The sequence below is a fragment of the Ischnura elegans genome, chromosome 6 (assembly GCF_921293095.1).
Source record: "Ischnura elegans chromosome 6, ioIscEleg1.1, whole genome shotgun sequence".
Classification (NCBI taxonomy): Eukaryota; Metazoa; Arthropoda; class Insecta; order Odonata; family Coenagrionidae; genus Ischnura; species Ischnura elegans.
Genome location: NC_060251.1, coordinates 87538358 through 87564869, shown reverse-complemented (window position 1 = coordinate 87564869; position 26512 = coordinate 87538358). Strand labels below are relative to the sequence as shown.

General features: G+C 39.8%; 1 protein-coding gene across 2 annotated transcripts in view; it reads left to right on the top strand.

The window, feature by feature from the left end:
* LOC124161113 (matrix metalloproteinase-14) overlaps window positions 1-26512 on the top strand; it is a 104065-nt gene that overhangs the window by 58456 nt on the left and 19097 nt on the right. For both annotated transcript variants that reach the window (XM_046537324.1, XM_046537323.1), the window contains exons 2-3: window positions 20905-21034; window positions 25040-25147. In XM_046537324.1, coding sequence (XP_046393280.1) covers window positions 20905-21034; window positions 25040-25147 — 238 coding nt within the window. The remainder of the gene's footprint in view (window positions 1-20904; window positions 21035-25039; window positions 25148-26512) is intronic.

The following is a 26512-nucleotide window of genomic DNA, read 5'->3' as shown; positions in this document are numbered from 1 at the left end:
TGTTTATTGGCAGCTTTTACCCCTTAATGCAGCACGTATCCTTGCGTCTTTGTAGTAAGGGCATAACGGCGCTGCGGCCAGAAGAAGGACCTAATGATGAGACTTAGGTGCTATTTTAGAAGAGCGACGACAGATAACTTATCTACTCTCTCACGCCCTCACTATCTCTCTCGTTCACGTCACCTGATGTTCCATTTCCATTTAAATCTCCCAATGCACCTGCTCGACAACAGTTAAGACATGATGAGGATTTCAAGAAATACCGAAAAAAAATACTTAAGGAAAGTTTGTAGGATATGAGATAGTTTAAGTAAATTGCAGGAGGATAAGGAGAGGCGAAGCAAATTGCAAGGCATGCCTTACAAAAATGAGATGAGTATTAATTCTGAATTCATCGATCGTTCTCAGTAGATTAACTACTGTATCACGGCGAGTAAGAAGTTCTTCTTCCTAGAACCCTAAAACTGTTCATAATCACTAGGATAAGCAGTGTTAATATCTTATCAGTGATGCATTGTTAAACGTGTGTTTTAAGCCTTAGTGGCTCATTTAGGGTTGCCAGATGATAGTGATCATTTTAAAGATGGGTGTCTATAACTCTACTTGGAAATAAGCGCTTGAAGATTGTATTGATGTTTTTTGTGTGTTTCTACGTTTCGGGCATAGATTCATTTATATCGGAGTGGTTAATCACGAAAACAAACTCTCAAAAAGACAAAAATAATACCATACCTCGGTATATTCATGAATTATTAAGAGATGCTGGCCTCATGTACTCAACTGCTCTCCTGAGAATCTGAGAAAAAAGTTCCCACGCGCGCGGGTCGGCCAGCACGATTCATAATTCATCTTGTTCCAACAGCTCAGCACGGAGTCATTCGCACGTATTGATGGTATGAGCAATGAAAATCTCACAACGGAAGAGTGGTCCAGAAGAAGATGCTGCTATAAAGAAGGAAAAATTCCCACGATGAATCTTATCGACAGTTAGACACGCGTTTCGCATGCTTGGTGCGATAAACGGAGTAGTTGTAATTTTAATGATAATTTCAAAATATGACATTTCAGCTGTACTTCATCGACTAATGGCCACAAAAATTACGCTTTCCATGAAATTATTGTCGGGAAATTGCATTGGAAAACCTTCATTTTTTTAACAGGTTCCCATGGCAGTACTTTTTCTAAGAAATGACAACCAGTTGAGTAATACTAGAATATACATACCTCAATACGGAAAAAGCTGAAAATGCTCGTAACACATTAATAAGCATAATGCAAAAAAAAATTTGGCACATCACCGGACAAAATTTTGAGTTAAAAGCTCATTAATGTTGCGATTGAAGTCAAATCACGCTAGTTGCAAGAAAATGGCAATGCGTTCGGCTCAGATAGCTAGAAAAAACGAACTTAAAAATATATATGGATTGAATAATCCAGATTCTGTGTACTCCAATGTTGTTTTTAACCTCAAAGTACGTTATCTATGACGGCAACACTAGTTTTTAATATCATTCGCGAAATGTATCTATTTTGGGTCATTACGCGGTCGCAACCCTATATTCTTTTCAAGTTTCCTTCCGGTCCAAAATTTCACATTCTACCTTGCGACACATTTCATTGAAATATGTCGCACGTTTCCTGCTGATTACGCCTAACCGGTATGTTAGCATAGCTGAGCACCTCTTTTTTTCCTCTTGCCCTTGGAATGCGTTATCTTGGCACAGTAATAGTCCTCGCGTTCCTTCCCACGCAGGATTTCTGGCTAAGCTGTAGTAAAGCCTTTTTGTAAACAGAGCAGCATTGCGAGAGGATTTAGAAACGCCATATACGAATATGAAGTGCCATTACGCATTCAGGCGTTACCAAAATGAATGCCGAGAGAGCATTCAACTACAAACAGCACCGTGGAGATTCCATCTGCGACTTGAGTCTACACTAAAAGCAATAAAATCCTTTGAAGCACGAGCAGGAAATGTGCTCAGCCTTGGCGAAGAGTGCTAGCCACAAGAATTAATTCCAAATCCGTGCAATCACCATGAGAAAACGGAGATTCAAAAAGAAACCATTTGAATAACAGATGGCGACAATAAAATGTTTCTAAATTCAGCACGAATGACTGGGAAGTGGAACGAAGTTGGCAATAGAACATTATTCGATCGTTTTGTCTGCGATTCAAGCCTCGGCTCACGAAAAAATACGTTCAAAACATAGGAATTGCTAGATAACAATGGAGTCTGTAAGCACAATGTCATTCGGTTGTGTCTACACCTCTCTGATGAGAATAATGAGGTTCTTACCGTGTGATGTTCAACAGATGAATGTCTTTGCGGGTGAAGTCTTAATCTCACAATTTTCCCTTATCACGAGGCTTTTTACCCTTTATTACTTTATCCTTTATCTATTTGCCTTATTTTCCATTCCGTTTTCCCCTTATTCATCTTGGCGTTTAAGATTCACCTATTTCGCTTTAACACCTACACTTTGACGTGGTGGAATCGATTTATTAAGTATCCGCATTTTTTCAAGCAAATTGAATATTCTGCTTCGCGAATAAGCCTGATGGATTCACATTCCTTCAACGAAAGCTAAGTGATGGGTGCACGGCCTCTTTCGTAATTCCAAAATCTAAATATAATTATATAGGGACATAAATTTAGGCATCATTAATTATCGCTTACGCTTCTCATGAAAATTAACTGTAAAACATTTTAAGTAATCGTGAAATGAAATCAACTGAGAGAGGACCTCCTAAATTACGATTCATAAAAAAGCAACATTAATAACGCGGGGTGAAAAATTAAATGGGGTAATATTCTCATGCATATGGCCACGCGCAAAAAATTTCAATTCGAGTACGCAACAAGTGTTCGTCGGCTGAGGAAAGACGCAGGAATTAATTTTTGAGGACGTGCATATTTTTTCACCACAATCAGATGTGGCGGAGATTTTCTTCTCTCATCTCCATTAAACCCCTCACCAAATCAAATGGCACCCGAATCAAGAATCCCTTTGACGGAAATTTCCCGACAGCCGCCCTTTTTGCACTCCCAGTTGGACCAAAAAAATGATGCCTTCGTGCAGAAATTCATCCGCTCAAGAGTTTCAGTTTAATGATCCGCGCACGTCTGCGGCCGACTGCGGGCCAAACAGCACGCCCTTATCTTGCACGCCACCAATGTGCTTCGCAGTGCAATTGAAAAAAAAAGCCTCCAGCTACAGCAGTGGCATCAGTCAGAAACACCCACGGTTCCAAATTGGATTCTGCGACGCCGCGCTGGACCGTGGGAGAGAGGAGTGCGACTATTGTACAACAAATGTTTTGCATCGAATGAAAATAATATCACGCCGCAAGTGCTGAATTATTTTTCTTCCCTTGGCACAGTGTCAAAGATATTCTTCGTCCACCGCAAACGATATGCCCGCGCCTATCGTCACTACAATAGAGATGATAAACTCCGGGAGCTTCGCTTACGTAGCGAGAGTTACATCTCGAATACTGACTGCACTCCTTGAAGGTGATTCGCTGAACTCAACAATTGATTCCAGCCACTGGACTATAAACAATGGAATTCTCATATCTCCTCCCCAGGCCAAGAAAGTGCGCATCTTGCCATCTTGAGAAGGGCCTCTGGAGTAGCACTTCATTTCAATACGAGGGTTGATCGTGAAATATAATTTTTTTCTCAGCTCATACGAGGTGCAGAAGACCAATACTATGCGGTTTTCTGAAGCATCATGAACAAGGAACGTGAGACACAAGACACAATTAGGTGGGGAAAATTTGAGCGGGTAGAGCAATTCAACTATTCGGACAGCCCATTAGAGGAAAACGGATACAGCAGTAACGACATCAAGAAGAGAATTGCGTTAGAAAAGGAGGCATTCATGAACAGGAAGGAGCTTATGAGAGTATAGATCCAAATTATGGAATGCTCTAAAGATACAAATGGGTGAGTTCCAAGGATCAATGATGTTTCCAGCAAGAAGATTCGGTGCGGTCACTGAGAGCTTAGTTTGCTCATGGGCGTGGCCAAGGTATCCATTGAGCCTTCTTACCTCGGGGCTCTGGTCCTGTTCAGTATATTCGGAATGAAATATATCAGCAATATACATTTTGTGGGGTAGAGGTACCTGTCCCCTGAAATGGGCTCCAGATAACATATTAGTGATAAATGTTGCGTGGATGAAGCAACAAGCAAAAAAAACTCGAAACAAGAATCTGGAGAATGAGTGGTGGAAGAGAAGGTTCAATTCAGACAGGCCTCAATTATTTTTGGTTACCGAAGCGTGCAATTCCGGTATGCTGATTTAGAGAACTAATGATGATTCCTACTATCGCAAAAATCATTACGAGATGAAAGATTAAGTGACGAACATCCAATGACGTCATCACGTTTCATATCGTGTTCATCAAGCATTAGAGATTTTTTTTCGGAAAACAAGTTTCGTTTCAAAGAGTTTCTTTTATGCGCTCCATTGGAACGCGAATAAAAAGGCGTGTTTCTGTTTCACAGCACCCAAAATTTTGTTTAGCAGCTTCAGTGAATACCCAACTCAAACCGTTATCTCGTTATCTCAACCGAATGTATTTCACGGAAGAAAACTGGATTGGGATCCGAGCAGAAGCAACAACACTCCTAAATTAATCCTAACAACTACATCACAAATAACATGTGTTAATTGAAGCTTACAATGCATCCTCTGTCGTATTCTGAAAAAAGCTGCTGGCTTAATCCTTATCATAGTAAATAATTAAAAGAGATGTACGAGTAAAGATAATTTTGGTTGAATCAAGATTTTTCACAACATCCACTAGTAGTTATTCCGATCTAATATGATACCTCTTTTCCCAAAAAAACTATTACTCGAATGCAATATTTCTAAAACGACGTAATCATTGAAAAATTCTGGCAGTTTTAGAAATTCAAGGAAACAGCGTTACCCTTGCCTTGAATCCCGAGTGGGCAAAGTAGGTGGGCAAAAAAATCGAGCAGGTAAAGAATGCTAGAAGAATATGCTAAATAATTCCAAGATAAAAATTTACTACGTTATTAATAATATACCACAAAATTATTAGCTAATAATGGGCTAATAATTCTTTTTAAAAACTACATAATTCCAAATCGCCAGCAAAGCAAGCTTTGTAATTATGCAACCTTTGCTAGTGTTTTGGAATAATGTAGTTTGGCAAAGTGCTATCACACTTTTCCGCCAGACTCTCCTATTATTCAGCCTTAATCTCACTTGGCGCCCATTCCAACTCCTTACCTTCCGATTTCAACAAGAGATTTACTGGACAAGGTGAGAAGTCTTTTGAGAAGAGTGCGGCCCGCCGATTGTGTTTTTCGTCCGCGCACGGCTGAAAGATTGTCTCGATCGCGGAGGGCGTCGTGGGTCTCGGACCGCGGCGTTTCAATAAACGCCGCGTGAATGCTCGCGCGAGGATTTGGCGCTATCGCACGAGCGGCATCTCCGACGGAACCACTCCACATTCCCGGAATCATTCTCCCCTCCTTCCCGGGAATACTAGCGCCGGGTGTGCGGTGCGTCTCACAGACTTGCGTTCGGCATTTTGGTTTTTTAAATCACTTTCTTGAGCCTGCGCGAATTTTTACTTCTCGGGTTTTCAACCGCGTCAGGTGGCTCGTGACCAACGGCTCGAAGTTACCAGATCCGAATCTATCCTCGCGAAAAGTCTATACGCTTAGGCCAAAGGCTTACTTTCTAGAATTTTACGTACCGGACTCATACCTTCATCTTCAATCCACGCAAGAATATAAGCCGACTACCCTCAAAAACTTCCGATTTTTTTAACTTGGGGCAAATACTAAAGGATTAAATTAAGGGTAAATATTAAAGGATTAAATTATCTAGATACATGAAAAATTTACCCATGTAACATGGTCGGAGTTCTACCTCATAACGTCGGCTATCATGAACCAATTGAACCAGATGAAATGCCGAGGAAATACATGCGTTAATTCACCCTGGAAAGTAACCTACGACATCTTACTTCACTTCAGGCACCTTAACATAAGACTATTCTATTTTACCATAAACTGAGCATATTCTACAATTTGGTCTTAATTATTTCCATTTATATTCTACAAGTATAAATTCTACTTTAAATATGCAAGCTCAAAAAAGATTACCATAACTGAAACGAAAGCATTAGGAGCACAGGGAGATTTTCCGAGGACTCTCACTTCGAACCACCATTTTGCATTGATAATTCATTATATTCTAGGAAAACCCAGATTATATAGCCTGCCAAAAAAATAATCCGGACACGGCATTTAAAGCCACTAAATCCGCGTAAATAATCGAGTTGAATTATCTCCGAAATTCACCAAGCGTGTTAATTAGCAGATGCGTTCCGTCTTTCACCGTCTAAATACCCAACTCATTCCTTCTCAATTCTACTTGCCCCAAGTTTGAGTAAATTCGATGACTTCGAATACTAACGTGCCTTATGACGACGATCTTCTTCGATCCTTAGGTCGTTTTCTTTCAATAAATCTACGTGGGAAAACGTTAAAAAATATTTTTACTATTTTAAAATAACAAATGCGCATACGGTTGAGACTGGTCCACTGCATTTCGAAAGATTGAGCATATGATAATTTTAATCATCTACATGGATTGTTGATGCATCTAAGTCAGCTTGTAGGGTGATAATAATGCCGCCATTATTTTACAGAATGTTAAGTAAACGAGGGAGAGGAAGGGAAAGAATAGGCTTTTTAAGAGAATGAAAGGGAGTAGGTCTTATAATAATTAATTTAAGAGGGAGGGGAGGGAGGGAAGTCTTGAAGGAAGGGGAGGCTCGCAGAATATTTCTGAAAGTATTCCATAGAAACCTACCTTAATCGGTAGAATACTATAATAATAATTATTATTATTAATAATTTTATAAATTTCCAAAACCCAACCGCGGGAAATTTTTTGAATGACCTAATCCTCATTTATAACTGTTATAATTCACGGAGAAAGGATTTATGATGCGAGAATTTTCCCGAGAAATTATATCATCGCCAAAAGTGCACGACCATGAACAAAGGGAAGAGGTGCTCGGAGATCAAGAGTTCCTTTTCCCTGTTCGGTTGGGTTTTCCCATCATCCCATTACTTTGGGCGTCGTGCGCACCACGTTAATTGATGACGTGCATGAAAAGTGAACCGCATTTTTCCAAGCTAAAAGGTTTTCGTTTTTCAAAAGTAACCCTACGCGATACGCCGTGAGTGAGTCCACTTGTTCTCCTTTCGAGGTCACCCTCGACGTATAGGAGTAGCAGGCGAGAAGAATTTGATGCATCCATCGCCATCTTGATCAACCCATTTACCTATCATCAAGAAGCTTGCTGTTCCTCGCATAATGGAAGGTGATTGTTGAGATGGATGGAATATGGAGTTTGATCGTGGATTCTGCCGCCTCCGGTATTAAGGAATTAAAAAATTTCCCTTTTCAACTCAATGATCTTTCATCGCGAAGCGCTATTTATGATGAAGACTTATTTCCAAATGTTCATATATATTGCTAAATAAACACTGAATTCACGGTAATTATCCTACCATTTAAAAAATCCAATTTTGCCTACTTTTAGGGAGAAGATCATACAATTAATATATATTTAAAATACTACTTCACCCAGCCTATTGTGCCGACTGCACCATTATCACTTACCTATATAAAGTAATTTTAATTCCAATTCAACACTAATGTTCAAAATACAAATCGTTCAAAATTAACGAGGTTAGGTAGGATCCCACGTTTTATTTTTATGATTTGACCTCTCAAGATACCTCATATTTGGCTTTGTTCGTAAAAATGACAAATTCAATTCAAATCCAAACGATATTTTTTTTTCATATCATTCTGCACTAATTAAGAATTTTACTCGTAGTCAACTATTGCCAAGAGTTAAAATAATTTCTGATTTCTCGGACGCTATTGAAAAAAAATCTTAACATGATGAGTCTATTTTTTTTCCGAAAGAATCTCCTCAGAGACTTTCCGATCTAAAAAAATCAAATGAGAGAAGCCAATCTTTTGAAAGAAAAAAGAAAACGTTCTAAAATGATTTTCCTTTTTACCGCCCCTAAGATTTTTTTTAGGCGATCCACGATGAATAAACTTCAAGTGGGTTCGAAAAAAGGCTGGTTCCCCTCCTCTTCCAAACGGGAGGAGGGAAGGTCAGTGGGTCAGCGTCGGAAGGCTTTCATTTCGTGTCCTTCGGTAACACCCCTTCCCTCGGCGCTTGTAGTACCCTGGCCCTCCCCGCTTCCCCCGTTCACCTACAACTCCGTAAAGCACGCAAAACAATGGACAAACCCCTCGCCACTCCACGCCCTTCTCTACCTCCCTTTTCATCGTCATCACGCAAGCTGGCCGCGTGGCTGAATAACAATTAGATCGATATTCGCCATAACACTCCTAACCCCGACAATCTGCCAAAGTTTCCCCAGGGAGTTTTTATGATGTATTCTCGTGAATTGAGTGCTGCGTCTGACCAATATTAGGATTTTTGACCAGATATGTTTATTATGAAATAAATTTTAGCACGATTCAAGGTGTAAATTACATCTCACTCAATTTTTCAACCCAAAGGTTTATATAACGAGGTGATAGTGTAGCTCAAGCTAGACGAAGACACTGTCGCTGAATTATATTCAGGGTAGGGTGACCCTACGCAATTTGGGTTTTACTCATCCCTTTGTATGTTGGTTTGGGTATCCCGTGGCTTCACTCCATAACTGACTTCTGAACTCTTCTGCCTGAAGGCAAGCGCGCCTTCCATTAGTCTGTCACGATCCCCCGTAATTGTACAAGCAGTCTTCATGGGACAGAAGACCGAGAAATTGGTCAAATGATTCATTTAACGTCTGAATGGCTAAAAAGAAGAAATAACGTAAGCTCTAATACTGTTAGTTCGTCGTCACATGCAAAAGAATTTTAATGGACAAGAAAGAGTCAGCAACTTCAATACAACACCAATGATGCGTTGTAGTATTTAAAAATACTATGAGGGTATCCAGTGCGGAATGAAATTATTTATGCTGCGCTCTATTCAAATTGTAACAAAGGATGAAGTGACGCGAAACAATCATTATGCATCTACCTACATGGTTATTCCCTTACACAAAGCATTTCCCCGTCTACTTCCATTTTCCATACGCATCCTTTAAATTCAATAATTGCGGCTCGCGTGAGGGGTACTCCCAGATAGAGAATACTTAGCGCAGATGCGAATGCAAAGTGCTCCGAGACATTACTTCCCGCCAAAAATGCCCTAAATGGAATGGAATATAGGTCTCTTGAAGCGACACCGTTCGGAGTGACCCACATCTGACCTTTTGTTTTTTTGAATAAAGGAGGAGAGGCAGTTTGGGTTTTCCGACCGATGATTATTCAAGTTGCGTGCCGGGACGGTTTCCTCCCCGTTTCGAGGATACCAACCGGTAAGCCTTTCACTTTGATCGCCCAAATGCCTTTTCAGGAAAGGTATTCCTGTTTTAAACGAGCCTTTAAAGTTTTAATTGAGAGAAAAGGTCGATTGCTGGTTAATTGAGCTTGGGAAGGTCGCCGACAGGTCTAACAGGAACTGAAAAAAAAACACGAATCCAAATTTGGACCTCGTGAACACAAGTCGGGGTCGTAGATAGCTTGTCGTCGTCAATTACGCCACCGTTTAAATTCACGGTATGCTCAAATAAATTCTAAAGATAATTCAACTAACAGTGAAATAAGTCCAAAATGCAGTTACATGCTTAGTGCAATTTTTTACCACTGAACAGAGGATAACTGAAAATTTTGTTTTAACCGGGCGCATTTTTTTCAAATTCCTGTTTTGACAACTAGAAGTAAGTTTTCTGTGCAGAATTTTCTAAAGAACACCGTATAGCTAGTTTCACTCCATAATCCCTCATATTTTCAATAGTTGAAAGGGAATATATTCGCGTCTAAAAGCAAATTGGATAATACATGTTAAAAACAGCTTAATGTATTCACTATTACGAAGGTAATGCCTAATATACGTGTAATACTGGATAGTTTTCCAATATCTTATATTTTTTATCGCTCATGAAAAAAGCTATCAAAAATAGCTTCCATACCGAATATTAATTTCGTAGACTTGACGCGATCTAAAGTTACGCTAATTTGGCTGGTAATCATAGATTCTTATTGCAAGAAATATTTTCAGAGAAAAATGATACTTTCCCTAAAATTATAAACCTCTTCGATAGACGAGGTTTCCTACGCGTATTAATTCTAAGAAGAAGCCAGAGATAGAGACGAGACTTAAAGCCAGGAATCAACTTAGCCCTTTCTACGATGGAACGAAACAGCATCCGCTACACATAATTTTTTTCCCTTTCTTGCCACATTCGTTCGTTGTTACCACAAAGAAGAAATAAAAGCGTTCTATATTTGTATCTCTAATTAAGGCTTTCTTCAGTTCTCGATTTCATGCCATTTCATCGCCCCAAAGAGCACAGATAAATCAAGAACATTCGTCATGCTAGGACATTTCTTAGTCGCTAATAAATGTTGAGCACCCCACCAATCGGAAAGCCTTTAGCAAAGAATGCAACACAAAAGTATCTTTGATATTTGGTTGCCATTCCCTTGATTTTTTAAAACAAGCCTTCTGTTGTGTCTTTTTCTCACTTCCTGTTGTGTCTTTTTTGTCGCTTAAAAATTGTGAGTCCATGCCAAACAAAACCTATTTACCCACGTCTATTTTTAGCATTATTGTCATTTTATCGCTAAATGAATGAATTCTAAATCTTTCGTCTGAGTTAAAGTCAATAAAACCTGAAAAATTAGATCGTCTTACTTAAAGTAATCTTATAAGTGCGTCCTGGCTTAGTTCCATCTTACTGACACTTTGGCCCTCGTCTCGGCAGCTCAGTTTGATGAGTCAAGGACGTCGAGAAGGGGAAGTTGAAAAATGCGAGGGAGAGGGAAAGGGGGGCGGGGGAGGGGCGTGGTTTAGAGCATTGTTCTCGTGCCGCTGCTGGAAAGCCTTCTGGCGCGCATCTCCTGCGGATTGGAACTATCGCATCTCTGCACGTCTGGATGAGCCAGAGCATAGCGAAGGGAGAGGGGGGAGACGAAGAGGGTGGACGGGCGAAGGGGTGGGGGCACCCCCCCGCCACGAAACTAACCCGTGTTACCGAGCATCGTCGTACATTAGTAACCATGTTCAGTGCTGTCCAGCGACAGGTGGCTGAGAAGCGGAGAACATGGCTGATCAGAGAGTTTAAATACCATTGCGAATTGGGGATTTTCATCAATTCAATCAGAATCAAATTCAACTGAATATCCTTTTGAAAATTTGTAATCGGAACGAAAAGAAACTTACAATTTTGAAAGATGACAAAATGAAGCTGAATAGTTTCGCATCGCAAAGAAAAAATAATGAATGCATGCGCAGGAAAAATTTCTTAGCAACAGCCAAAGGATCGCTCATCAGCAAGGTCAATTTTTGCATAAATGTATTCGACTACCTATGAACGAGTAAGAGAAAATTCCTGAGTTTGTGATTAGAACACAAATTCCCCGGACTTAAGGACTCAGAATCTTTGAAGGCACTCCGATGGTGAGTCGAAGGCAAACTGAATCAAATTACTCCTCATTCAAGTCGATATGATCCTATTTAGAAACACCTACACACGTCTAACCTCTTATCACTATTATTTTATCATTACTGTCAAGTGATAACACGATACACACTCCGATGAGATGTACTTCAAGGAAGGCTAATGGATCTTATACTCTTCAGAGGCAGGAGAGGAGAATATCATAAATATAGCATTTAAAAATATTAGCAATAATAACGTTCTCATTAATAATAGATTTTCGGACGAGACAAAAAAATTCATTAATCTAAAAATGACGTAGTTCGTATAGTAATTAACTCGTGCCTTCAAATAGAATAATGCAACAAAGAAAGCAACGATTGCGTGGAATGGCGATCACGAATGATCATACCTGTTCACAATCGATCGTATAAGTGGAATTCAACTGTGTGTTTCGCCTTAGGCATTCCACGTCTCCATCAACTAACCCCTTGATTGATACCCCGCTACAGCTAATCGCCTCCCTTCGAGCGCGATGCCGTCAAACGTTCCTTCGATTATCTCATTCGCTCATCAAGTCACGAGTGATGAAATTAGAGGGGGGGGAGATTTTTTCGGTAGGCAGAGAGACAGAGGAAATTAATGATTCGTACCTAATAAAACGATTACGTCTTATCCCTGGTATTTAGTCCCGCAAGAAAAAAAAAACTGTCTAAGGTTTTGTGTTCTCCCGTCGAAGAGAACGGTTGAATTCTTCAAGGAATGACAACTTGCCGAGAATGCTGAAAGTCACGTTTCGATGGCTTATTCTGCCATTGTTATCAAGAATATGATGCTCGCAGCTGTAGTGTGAATCGCTGAAGATAATTTCCAGCGAGAAAAACTCTATTCAAGGACAAAACTGCTACTTTCGAGATTTTAGGCGCTTTAAGCAACGCCGTGATCCCTCTTTTAAGGGATACATTTTTTTCTCGCTCGGAATAAACTAGAGCGGTTCCAACAAAAACCCTAACAACGTTTAGTTAATTCATTCAGTGTGTAAAAGCCTGGCGCGTAGTTTTTTGGCGCTAAGTGAATTTCATTAAAATAAAATATGAAATCGTGGCATCATACCCAACAAAACTAATGGCAAAAGTTGCCTATATGTTAGAATTATATCCCGGAAATCATTAATCAGTCAAAAAATATGCTCTCCATTCGCAAAAAAAGAGAGAGAACCTTTTCATCACTGAAATATTTAATTCAAAAGTGACTTATGCGCTCACTTATATTTATCTGTGAAAGCTATCAATTTTGCGCTACACCGCGTCATGATTCCGAAATTGATTACCTTAGTTACAAAGTTATACCAGAGCAACTTTGCACTTTATTTCGAAAACTAAAAAAATATATCCGAAAGTGAAAGAAATTACCCTTTAATTTTTACGATTTTACTGCGGATGAAAGTTTGTGATAAATAATATAGTCAGCATCTCTCTAATTAAGTGCACTTGGAAATAATCATCTAATGCGCATTTAAAATCTCTTTTTTCCGCTTAGATACGATGCGGGGGGGATCCAGCGGATTCTGAGCCGTTTCCGAAAGGGAGTGGCCTTCCCTTGGATATAAAGTGGACATTCTTGAGAGAAAAAATAATACGGTCACTTGAAAAGCAACCAGCCGACGACTACCTCCCCAGAAGTCGGGCTTCTGTTAATTCTTCGCCATGACGCAATCACGAGGCTCTGGAAGAATAGGGATCGTCAGATTCGCTTAAAGTGGTGCTAATATGGCATTAAATTCCTTCCTGAGTGATCCAGAAACCCCGCCGCAATTGAAGTAGAGGCTTACAGAGAGCAGAAAAATAAGTTATCACGCACTTCAGTACGAACCAGACGTGCGTTCTTCCGAGCAAGCATTTCAGCCACGAATCGCATTTATCATGATGCGCAATTATTTTCAGCTGACGTAAGGGGAACAGACAAAACTCCCAGTCAATTCAGTATGCTTACGTCTAAGAAATGTGCAAAGGAATACTCGCGAATTACGAAAGCAGATATAACGCCTTCCGACAGTCATTATTTTTCCTTCTATTCTGCTCTCACACGCCTACTTATTGGGGGACAGATAGTGGGGTAGTATTGGACGTTCTCGTTTCCATATCTATATAAATCTGCTTCCGCATCTTTCACTTAATTTTCCCTCTCATAAGTTAACAAATCAATGATTTCTTGGCTTACTCTACTGGCACTTATATCACGATCGTCACATATGCCAAGAGGAATATAACCTACGCCTAATACGGTAGAACCCACGATCTTGAAAGCAACAAGTGAAAAAGGTCCTTTGGATCACGAGTGATGGCCACCTTCTACGGCTAAGAAAACAATAGGCATTCCATTTGATGATTCTATTCCGCTACCGATTGAATCAGATAACTTTAGCCACCCACGCCGAGTAGGAGAGCGGAGTATATCTCGAATCAGATTGGATTACTGTGCCAAGATTTTATCGCTCAGAAATGACGTTTATTTGTGACACAACTCCGCGACGATAGAGAACGTACCTCTCCAAAGGTACAAAAAGAGACATGAGGGTCAACTTTGGCAGTTACAACTGCTGCTATCCATCAGACGTTGTTAAAAATAACGGAAATATATTTGCAAACACATTTTGGAAAACTTTTCGTGATAAACCCTCGGCCTGGCGTTCATCAACTGAAAGAAAGCATCATAATCATCTTATGTTAGTTATCTTCATTATGCGAATCGCAGAGGCTAAATATATATAGCATGACGTGCTAATACTCTAAATCAAAATGGTCTATAAGTAGCAAAATATACTAATTAAGGAGATCAAAATCATTCTTAAATTCCACGTCTACAGGGACACCCTTGTTTTTCAGAAATTCATTTGGGAGCAATCTACCGGTGAGGGTAGGTTTCCGTGAAGGTGGTTCAATTCTACTTAGGAATGAATACGAAGTATGATCTAGCAAGAACTCACTCTTGATTTCACGTACGTCCGCGACTTCAGATTATTCTATCAATAAACCCAATATCCATAGTTTCTTTCCTCGCCTCCCCCGCATTCTACCATAAAAAAGCAACGTTCGCTTAGGCTCAGAATCTTTTCCAGACACTTACTCTATCTTTTTCTTATTTCGGGCAAGTGTTTGGATGGGCAATGACGGATGAATTACCCTCAGCTTATTTCCTTATTAAGTCTTATCGTTCAAGCACGGTTTCTTATCTTCAACTAACTTTCAAAAGACGCATGCATGCTTCTCAAGTAATCTACGCATGAGGCAATTATGTGACATGACTAAACGCCGACAACATATCCTCTGACACCTTTGTGGCGTCAGAAAAAAATAAATAGCAATCGCCAGAAGACGTTTACCCTATCCTCTCACACAAGTTCTCTTTATTTCATGAAATTTAGAGGCAAATGGTAGATAGGTAGATAAATGGCTCAATAACAGTATCGCGCGGTAAAATTCCTTTTTTTAAATCCTAATTTTAACAGGTCGTCCACCACTAAACGCTTAAAACGATTCAAATATTAAATTAAAAAGCTGTCGATCTCTACCCCACTTATTGGAGCTACCTAACGTTAACGAACAAAGCACGAAAGATAAGATAACGAACGCCATCAATGGTTGATATTATCTTGTGTATGACCCAGCTATATTCTAAGATACAAGGGAAATATTTAGCATTCCATGAAGATATCATATCTTCCACAATTATGATGATGACTTTAATAGCTCGAAACAGTAAGTGAAAGCAATAAAAAAGTGGAATGCGACAATGTTTTTTTTCATTAGTAGACAACCTTAATATATCCCAAAAGGTCTCACGCAAAAAACTTTTCTCGCCTTTCCCCTTGTTCGATAAGAGCTGCACTTGATCACGGACGCCTTTGAGTTATGGAGATATAGTGGAAATGCTATTTTAGAGGGGGCATTTGGGTCTCGTTTCGAGAAATGCTCGCGACGGGTTAGCCGGAAAAATATTTTGGCAACTATCCTCCAACATCCTGATCAATCTTCCACTGATTGGACTCCTCGCATTTCTCCCCCCTAATGAAATTCCCTTCGGTTCCACGAAGAGACCAAATATTTAGGAATCGAGAATTTCGCGCTGCCGATTTGGCGAATTTTCAGAAACCCAGTCTTTGCTCTTGCCGCTGGAAATCGACCAATATACGCAGTTAAAATAATTACGCACGCTACGCTTCGCTGGTCCCGGAAACCAGTATGCGGTCATCTTCAATTGCTGCTTAGCATCGAATGTGTATGAACATATCGAATATGTATGAATATAAGATGTATCGTCCTCGACGCATCCTAAGTACTCCCGTACAAACTTCGCGTCAGTCATGTCAAAATTTCGTGGTTTGCGATATCGTATGCAGAGTGGGTGGATTAGAGCTAAGGCGATAAGTATAGCTACCACCGTGGGCAAAATGGGAGGTACGAAATGGTAGAGAGAAACCCAAAGTCTGCATTATTCTGCTCTCAACGGAAGGTAACGGAGGGATCATAGCTTAACGTCTCATCTGACGGACGGAGTGCTGTACACGAAGTCCTATCCATACAGAACACAAACAGAGACCGGGACCTTTGACAGGCTTTGAACCCGAACCCTCGGGGTGGGTCTTAAACCCTGAAGCCACTATACCTATCTTGTCTCACCACATTTCTTAGCAGATAGACAGGTAACCGAAGAACTTGGGAAAAAGTAAATCTGAGATACAGTCAAGTTAGTAATTACCTCTCATAAATAATCCCGACTGCAATTTATACATTTGAATAAACGAAAAGTACAATTAATTAGCGGGAATGATGATGTATTTGATATATATCTCACCCTGAACACCGCACTCTTTCCTTGCTCCTGAAACTAATGGGATATAAACAATGGTAGAAAGAAACCCGGAGTATTGAAGAAAAACTGATGTGACTTAGGCTATCATTGATGTATACTTTCGAAAAAATATATTCTTTCGAACGCATTTCTTCGCTTCTGTCTCCGCCAGCTTTTTTAGAATTGTGCACCAGATTTACGTACGGACGAGAGTTCACTGAACCTCTACTCAGGTGTGAAAATGAGACGATTCCTGGACACGAGATCAAAAGATTGCCGCGGTTGCACACGGAAGTACAAGGGAGATTACTAATCCCAAGGGATGCATCCAATGTTTCAGTTTCAACCAGCCGTCGCTCATGCGATGTAGGCAATCCATTCTCCGGGGACAGTTAGCCCCTGGCGCGCTTTGGAAATGTTCGCACCTTCAGGGAGAATGAGAAATCGTTCCGTCACCAGCACCTCGAACGCGCGGGTGATGAAGTCATAGCTCTGAAAGCGTTGTTTGAATCTGAGATCCTTCGATTACAAGGCGAGATATCACATAATTGATGGGGGCAGAGTGGAGTATTCAAATCACAAACTGACCTCTCATTCATTTTCGGTTTTAGGCTTGAGTGCCAAACTCCTCACGATGTTGACACTATCCTTCAAAAAAATATCGAAATTCTATTTTTTCCGTATTGAGCTGCCAAGAGGAATTGTTCCTTCAAATTAAGCTCAAACTTTATTATGGAGCGTACGGTCTCCTTAAACTAGTTACCTATATTTCAATGATTGAGACATTGAACTTGGTTGGGATTGAAAGACCCATTTGATGTTGCGAATGTGATTGGAATTGATGCCGTGAAGGTAACCGATTTCGGAAAATTTATCTTCCATGGCAATTAACTCCCAGAACAGTTGACTATTTTTTACAGAAACTCCTCATGAGCATACAGATAGTGTTTACGTAACAATATAATTTAAAAAACCAATAACTTCAGTTAGATATGCTTTGAGATACTCTCCGCATCAATTTAGAACCGAACTAATTTTGGGCAACTACTTCCGTCCCATCGCTTCATCTCATCTATTTTATATTCAATGACGATTTCCCTCACATATGCAACAATAGTGGGTTTTGTGTGTAATAATTTATACTGTTTTGCTTTCATGATACTGATAACTTTCTTCATTAACAGATTACTGCTAAAAAAAAACATTTTGTAAAAATATTTTTTTTGTAAACTTGCATAGGTTTGAACTGAATTACTACCGCCGATGCAGCACAAGGGCCAATCAAACATGATACGTCTTACTTACACACCCACACAAGGCTGCAGTCCAAATGAATTTTCACAACATTTTGAAATTCGACGACGGCACGTAAGATGACCAGTGGCTCGGGAATTTTTCGGAAGTGGTAGTGAGAGCATTTTATAGACTCGAAACGAAGACTGTACTACCCAGTAGTGCAACAATAGGGGGAATAAGTGGATGTATCCCTCCCTAAAGCCTCAGGGAAATCAAAAAATTATTTAAAATCTTTATTATATTCCGCACCCCCAGAACCTCTTGTAGTCCTCCCCCTGCATAGTGCTGGCGCCCTCTGGCTATAGCAGTCCACCGCCCTAAGAAGTGGTCCCAGCACGAGCCTAGGGGTAGCCCCAACTAACCCCCCCCCCCCCCCTCATTCCCACCAATGCATATTCCTTGTTACGCCACTGGCACTATCTCATTCTTGAATTGACTGCCAAATTCCATTTTTTTAAGTGAGCCATCACAAATATCACCGTCGCTCGCCGCGTGCGTAGACAGCCGGATCGCTTTGGAGGTCAGCCCATATCTCTACCACACCATTCTCGCCGAGTTTCCGAACCGACCCCCTGAGCATACGAATGGAAATGATGATGAGCCGAGGGAATGACACGAAGCGGTCGAGCGTCCATATCAATTAGCAGACCAGGAAGTGCTCCGCGACGGAGACTCAAAACACCGGGGACCGAGGATGGGGGAAGGAAGCGAATGAAAAAAAATATGAGCGAAGCCTATGGTTAGAACTCGTCGTTGTGTGTACGTCCTTGAGGGATTTATGGCGTTCATTGCCACGCACCTGTTGAGTCCCGAACATCAGCTGCCGGCCCTCCGAAGACAGGTTCCCCACGTTGAAAATCCTTAGCGAATAGAGTCGGGCAATCGACCACGCTTCTCGGTGACGCAGATAGGAAAAAAATAGAATGAGTTTTTGGGCGCAATTTGATATATCACGAGCTCTTACGTTACAGCACCAGCATGCATTTCCGTCAACTGAAAATTTTTATCAGGAGCCACTTAAGGGAAATATTTGAAAAGGTTCACTACCGGGTTCTCGCGGAAGCAATGAATGGGGCAGATGCACGCGAGGGCTGATGGCTCGATTATACTATCGTAATATTACTTATCAATATAATCCTTATTATTACAACATTATTAACATTAATATACATAAATAATTAGTTTTAGCCTTCAAGAAGGCTGCTAAGGAGCCAGAAATAGTTAGGGCGTACGTGTCTCATACGAGTATGTCAACAAAACATGCCAATATTGATCTAAAGGTGAGTTAAAGTAAGTTTTGGAGAAGATTTCTCATGAAAAAACAATGAGGCTCTTATTACTAAATAATTGACTGGGGAGTAAACACGTTTTCTTTCAAGCGGCACTACAAAATTTGTACTTCACCCATCTACATGTACTAGAGAAACATCCTCATTTAATTCAAAATTCTCGTATCTAATATTAGTGCTTTCCTCCATAATGATCCGTCAAATAAAATTCAAATTGTCACTATATCCTTCCAGATATTAATGCATTTAACTATGAAAATGCGTGTTTATTCAGTGCCAATCTTCTTTAAAAAGCTTTTGTAACCTATTAGGTCATATTTTAAATAACTACGAATCAATAAAGACGTTCTTCGAAGGACATTTGGATGGGAAGAGCTCCAAATAAGATCTCGGTTCAGGTTCTAGGAGAAAATAAAACAAGAGAGAAAAGATATACTCAATTATGGATATTAAAGGGAATTATACAATGTTTAACACCATTAAATAGATTTTTAGACCTACTAAATATATTATGCAGAGTAAACTATTACTTTTGACAAAACGTAATATTACTGGTTTGATATTTGAATTTTCTACTGGATAGGTGTAATTATAAATGGGAATGTCACTCATAAGTACATTAATATAATTATAGATACTTCGAAATGTTCCTCGACGAGGTAAATAACAAAAATATCCCAGGTTGGGCAGAAACACAGGACACAAAAAGATAAAAACAACACTCACTGAACTAAATTTTCGGTGGTATACATCCACCTTCCTCTGAGTTAGGTAGGAGACTAGTCACCCCCTGAGTCTGCATTTAGTTATATACATTAACATAATAATATTTGAGCTTAATATATCATTTCCAGTGCTCCTTTTGAATGGAATGGCACTCATGAACGGCTGCGGGCAATAGTTGGAGAGAATTGTTATTGACATGCGTTGAGCAAGAGAAAAGGGAGAGAGACAGATTTTTTCTTCCAAACAAATTAGTGCTTGTGCTCATTTACTCACAAGGCTGTAGCCCTCTTTCGATGCATAAACCCACTGGGACGCGAGTGCAATTAATGCACTCACGCGCGTATTCCCGTATTTTTTTTACCCAGTACATTGCCTTCAACTTGGGAAACCTTCGACGAGAACGGATGAAATTACCTGCGAACTCCCTCAAACATTACTTAACCACATTATAGTCCAAAAACCTTGGGTTGAAAAAAAATTACCCGGCACGTTTGACTATTGTGTGTGTTGAGGATGAAAATTACACGAGAAACCTTTTTTTCCACACTTACATGTAATGTCGGTTTCGTGATGAAATCCTGAATGCGACTTCTTCCTGAACGATTCCAACTACGTCCTCCATTGCAAAATTTACACTCTTTGATTACCATCAACCATAGGCTGTTCAAGACAGCTACTTCGCCTCACTTCCTGGGATTAACCCGAGAAAAGAAATGAATGAAGGCATGGATATCCATCGGCCTCGGAATAGAATGCCATGGAATCGGAAAATTAAAACGCGGGAGAGCAAATAATAGAACTTTGAAAGGAATGTGAATCCCTAGGGGAAACATTTTTATAGCACAAAATTGCTATCTACCAATTAACTACGCATTCAAAGTGTAGGGTTTGAAGAAGCAAATTTTCACACCTCCCTCAAGGTGAAATTTCACAAGGGAATCATAAACCTGTGTTGCATTTCTGTGACTTACGATAGGTACTGCGGTATTCAAACAACGTATTTCCCTCAATGACCAACAAAATCAATGGGATTCACGTAATTCACAAATTTGAAAATTCAACTCCGAGAACATTTGTGCAAACGACTAGCAGGTTTTCATCTTCCTAAATTATCCTGAGGGCCAGTCACTCATCGTCTTTTTTCTTTCTCTTCCAAACAGTTCTACCTGTCGCAGTTTGGTTACCTGGATGGTTCGTTCAAGAACCCTAGTTCGGGGGCGCTCATCTCAGAGGACGCGATGAAAACCGCCATCTCGGAGTTCCAAGCCTTCGCCGGTCTCAACGTCACCGGTAAGTAAATCTACTTGATATCAGTGGCGTAACTATGGGGAGGGGATGAGGGGGATAGATCCCACCCATAGCCTCAGAGAAATAAATATAATATTCAAAACTATTGTCTAGTTTTGACACATAGTAAATTTTAACGTAACCTTTTAATGAAATCCAGATTTTAAGTGCTAAAATTATGTAAAATGTATTTGCAGGAATGTCATTTTACCAAAATTTTCCTAAAAGGGTGGGTGGGAGGTTGCCCTTCCCCATCCCCTCTCATCCCCCCCAAAACACTAGTTCCTCCTAGTTACGCCAATGCTTGATATAGTATATATTTCGAGGTTATGTTCGGCTTGTAGCACACACCGATTTCAGATAGTATACAGAAAACACTTTACGGCTAAATTATACGGCCTATTCACATTTACATTCGTATGTCTGCCTTCTAGTCTGCTCACTAAACCTTTAACCAAATGTCCTCCATAAAATCCGAAGATTCTCGCGTGATGGAGTAGATTTTTTATATTATGAAATAAGCATTTGCAATTTTCCACGATTATGTATGATCGGGGCAAATTGAAAATGTATATTTCAATACAAATGCCCCCACCCTGAGTTCCCTAATCCTGCTTCGCTTCCTGCTCCAACGTTTGCCTCGTCGACGTTTAAATAAGTTTCCTCTTATCGCTACCTATACGCCAGACACGGCCTCGTTCCTTTTCTTCCCCGTTAATTGCAGCATTCTCATACCTCCTCTATTTCTATATAGACTAAAATCTGATTTCATTCCTTCCCTCAATCGATTTACTTTCACACCAATTACTGGACCAATCATGCCCGAGGGAATAAAAACGGATGAATCGTAGTTGGAAAGAAAAATTAATGTTCCACAAATTTTTAAGTGCAGTTTTTATAATTTTTCCGAATCGCTCGGAAAAATTACTGCATTGGCCATAGAATCAAAATCATTGTATTTGGAGGCCTCAGAGTTGAAGTGAATAGTATAAAATTTATGAAACGGTAGAGGCGCTCATTACTGCATCGCGCAAAAGACCGTGCCCGACTCACGTAGACGCGCCTAATTATGGCCTTTTCATGCTCAGCTTGACAATTCGGAAAAGTGAAAGCTGGAAGGAGCATAAAAATGAGGTTGTGAGTAAGCATTGTATTCCGCCAGCATCTCAATGGAGGTCGCTGTGGTCCTCAAGCATTACTTAGTATGATCGATTACGCCCGGCAACAATGCCTGTGCATTAGGGGATACTTGCACTCTGGAACAAATGTCTGTTTGAATTAAGTCAGATTTATTAAAGTATTCTGCCGATTAAGGTAGTTTTCCATGGAGTACTTAAGAAGCATTCTGGGAAAATCTCTCTTCTTCAAGCACTTCCCTCTTCAATTCACAAGAAAGAATATTCCCTTTTATTCTATCTAAAAATCCTTTTCCTACCTCTCGCTTTTTTTACCTAACATTCTACTCTCTAACCCTATTTTCAACATTCCCTCCCCGCTAAGTACTCGCTCTATTCACACCTTATGTCTCATCTGTATCTCATCTAGAAGTTGACTCTCCTCACCCACCATGTCCAGCACTTCGTCGTTCCTCCTCCTCTCCGTCCACTTCACCTTCTCCATTCTTCTCCACACCCACATCTCGAACTCCAAATAAATGAAAATATCAAATGTATTGTAACTATTTACTACCATGCGGAAACGTGGAAGTGAAGGAAGGAGGACGAGAGAAGACTGAAGGTGTTGGACATGTGGATATGGATGGGAATGAAATGGTCGGAGAGGAGACTTCTAGAGTAGATACGGAGGATGCATACGAGTTGGATAGAGCAATCCCTTAAGTAAGCCGGGAGGGGATGCTGAAAACTGACAAATAGGGGAGGCAGAGGAAGATATTACATTTATAAATGCAATAAATAGTCTCCACTACGAATTTAAATATTGGGAACAAAAGGGAAGTTCAATATCAGGATTGGGGACATGCCGGGGAAATAATCGAATTGGACCATGTATGCCTTCCTACTTACGGTGTAATACTTTTAATCAATAATTTCAGGCATTCAAGAGTCAGCTTCAAAACAAATTTCAGGTTACGATATCCCAGTTTTTACACGAACTAATGCGATAATTTTCAAGTCTTACGAAGAAAATTAATTTTCTTGCATAGTACCATAAATCATCTATAATTTAAGATATAAAAGATGATTTTAATGAGCCAGATTGTCATCTTTTAATTAAATGGTGGAAATATGGACTTTACTATTTTTATGCACAAATAAGTTTATTTTAATACGTTATTTACATTGTTATTACACAGTGAAAGTTGGCGTGAATGGGAAAGATATGATTCAACAGCAAAGACCTTCAGGTTGATGCACTGGTCGAGCGACCATTCATAATTTAGCTTAATGAAAGTACGTCTAATATTAAAACATGAAATAAAAAGTTCAAGTCTGAGGTATCCGTCAAAAATAACAGTAGATAGACAATCTCGACACGCAAAATACCTCAAACCGTCGTAGCACAACAGAAATACGAACCGAGCGTCGGAGACGATCGCAAGCCGTATAACGGAGGTTAACACCCGCGCGAAAAAAAAATGAAATTCGTAAATTCATTCTTTCCCGTCTTCGCTGCTTCACAACTCGTCTCGAGTAGTGGGAGCCGTAGTAACCGTGGCGACTGTCCAGCAAGCAAGGAAGCCGCACCTTGGCAATCGGCGTAAGAAACACGCCGGCGAGTTTGCAAGCAGGAAAACTCCATCGAGTACGGCGCCACGCCGTGAGACTTTCTCTAAAGCCAAGTCCAAAGAATGTAACAAAAAGAGAATCACGAATTCTTTCGCTTACGCCAAGGGATTGGCATCCGGCCCCGCGAAGAGAAAAGAGAGGCTGGCGAGAAAAAAAATAACAAAAGACAACGTCATATTTGCGTCGGCGACATTGCTGCCACCTCTCGTCGGCTTTCGAAAACCTTACGGAGTGGCGTTCATAACCGTAGTAGACGACAAACACGGCTACCTGCATGAGAATCCGTTTCGTTCGAAAGAATACGGATGACGCAATTTTAAATTCCCCGGATGGCGATCGCGGGAAGAAGTGTCATCAGCGCCCGTGGATATCGAAAATAATCGATGACTTCCGAAAGGTTGTCGGTAAAACACATATATTTCCTCGCAATTTTCTTGCTTCTCTTCTTTATTCCTTTTCCCACGATGCGGTCACGGCCAACCTTTCTTGCATGACATATGATTGCTATTTTTATAAGGGATCCACTTCCACGCTTCACGAGTCCTTTCGCTTTTCACCTTCAAAACAACCTCGGCTCTCGGCAAAGCGTGAAAATAAAATTATTGCCCTTTTGTAGAGTGAAAAAACAATTGCATACTCACTGCACGACCTCACTGCTGTACCTTTGTAGAGTCTGGGTATTTTTGAGTACTACAAAGTGTTGAATTCATAGAGCCCTACTGCCAGTTCCCATCCTAATTACTTACCGAAGAATCCCAAGGTATAATTTCCTATGCAGAAAGTTTTATAATTTTACTAACTATTTAATAATAGAGTTACAAAAATGCCCACTGGTTAATAAGCTGGTCATAAAGGGGCATAATAAACGCCAAATCATGGCATAAGAAATTTGAGGCCAATTATAGTTGCAATAAACATCATCACTAAAATATGAACAACATATTACCTCTAATATTAAAGAAACAATTCTCTCCCGAATATATCTCAAAACATTATGTAAAAATATTGATATGCATGCATCTGATTGGTGTTGGCAGATTAATGATAATAATGGGGAAGCTTTTTTTATTTTGAGTGCAACTGAAGTTGAAGTAACGGAAGCTCAACGTTAACTTCTGGGATTAAGGATATATCTATCGCTTTAACAATTTAAAAACAGTCGTAGGTGATTAAGAGAAGAAAAATAACAGGTTTTCGCACTAATAACTTTGAATGTCTGGAGTAAATTGAGTGAAACCAATTATTTTCATTTTTTTCCCAGGTGATCTTGATGATGAAACGAGGGAGCTGATGAGCACCCCGCGTTGCGGCGTGAAAGACAAAGTGGGAATCGGTCACAACGCCCGGAGGAAGCGCTACGCTCTGCAAGGTGAGACATCCAATTATTCAAGGATATGCATAGGCATTCTACTGCTTACCATCCAAAATTCTAACATAATCATCATACCGAATTACTTCATTTGTAAAATCCAGAGGACGCTTCAAATAAGCCAATGGTTTTAATGTGATATATCTAATTTAACCCATAGGCTACATCCACACTTACAGCCACCCTATGGATTTTTCTCATGCAATGTCATTAACATTATCGTAATACTTCTTTTTTTTAATCTTGGTTTTAATAGAACGATAAATTTTACGTGTAAGATCGAACGTGAACTTCGTCTTCTATGATAACTTTAATGTAAGTTTTAAAGTAATTATTTCAAAATAAAAAAGTACAATAAACTCTAAAATAAATAGAAATACGCCATCTATATTCGCCCATAGGAAAAGATTTTTTCAAGAACATTGCCTAAACGTACTTTGTAAACAACACTGGCGTTTCCTCAAACGAGGGTCTCCTTTGAGTTTGAATATTTTTCTAAATCATTATCGTTTATTTTTTATTAAAATTGTATATTACAATTCTCTTTTCCCATAAAAATTGTCCGAGGGGATAAAAAAAACTTAATACTGCAAGATAGTAGGTAACTGTCAAACGTCAGTCCCCTTAGCGTGCTAGGAAACAAATGGATTTCTTAGCAAAAACCGAATGGAAGCAATTAAGTTCCAAGAAAGGATTTAGCACTAATCCAAATGGCATTGAAAATTCGCCTGACGCGAACAGGATTAGTTCGGCCAACCCTGGAGAAAAAAAGGCGTCTTCCTCAAGTGGTCAATACTCGAGGCATTTCTACGGATTGCACTTAGGTAGGGACTTACACGAACCTGCGGGGTTTCTATTGCTCCAGAGACGCTCTGCGGGGATTCCGTGTTTAATCTCTTGTACTTTTTTAAAGAATACTAATCTGTTTTACTCTTGACGACTGAGTTATATCGTCCTGTTATGTATTTCAACTTGAATTTTAATTACGGTGTGCACATACATGTCCTTTGCAGATATTAACTCTTTTCCGCACGCCGATAATTGACTCAGCAACCAAACAAGCTTGATTTTGAAATTAGTTAAAGATATTTCATCAAGGACTTAAAAGTGGATCATTTACAAATCGAAGAGCTCCCTTTTCACGAAGTAGTTTATAGTTTAGGAACAGGTTTCCGCAATTAAAATATAATTTCATTCAAATAATTTACAATATGTGAATATTGATCTAACAATATGCAAAGGAAAACTAAATTGAAAAATATGTTTAAACCACCAGCTATATGAAAATAGGCGGCGAAATCACGGTGACTATAAATAGTTATAAAGCTTATAATTGTCTAAAGTCAACAATTGAATATTTGGATT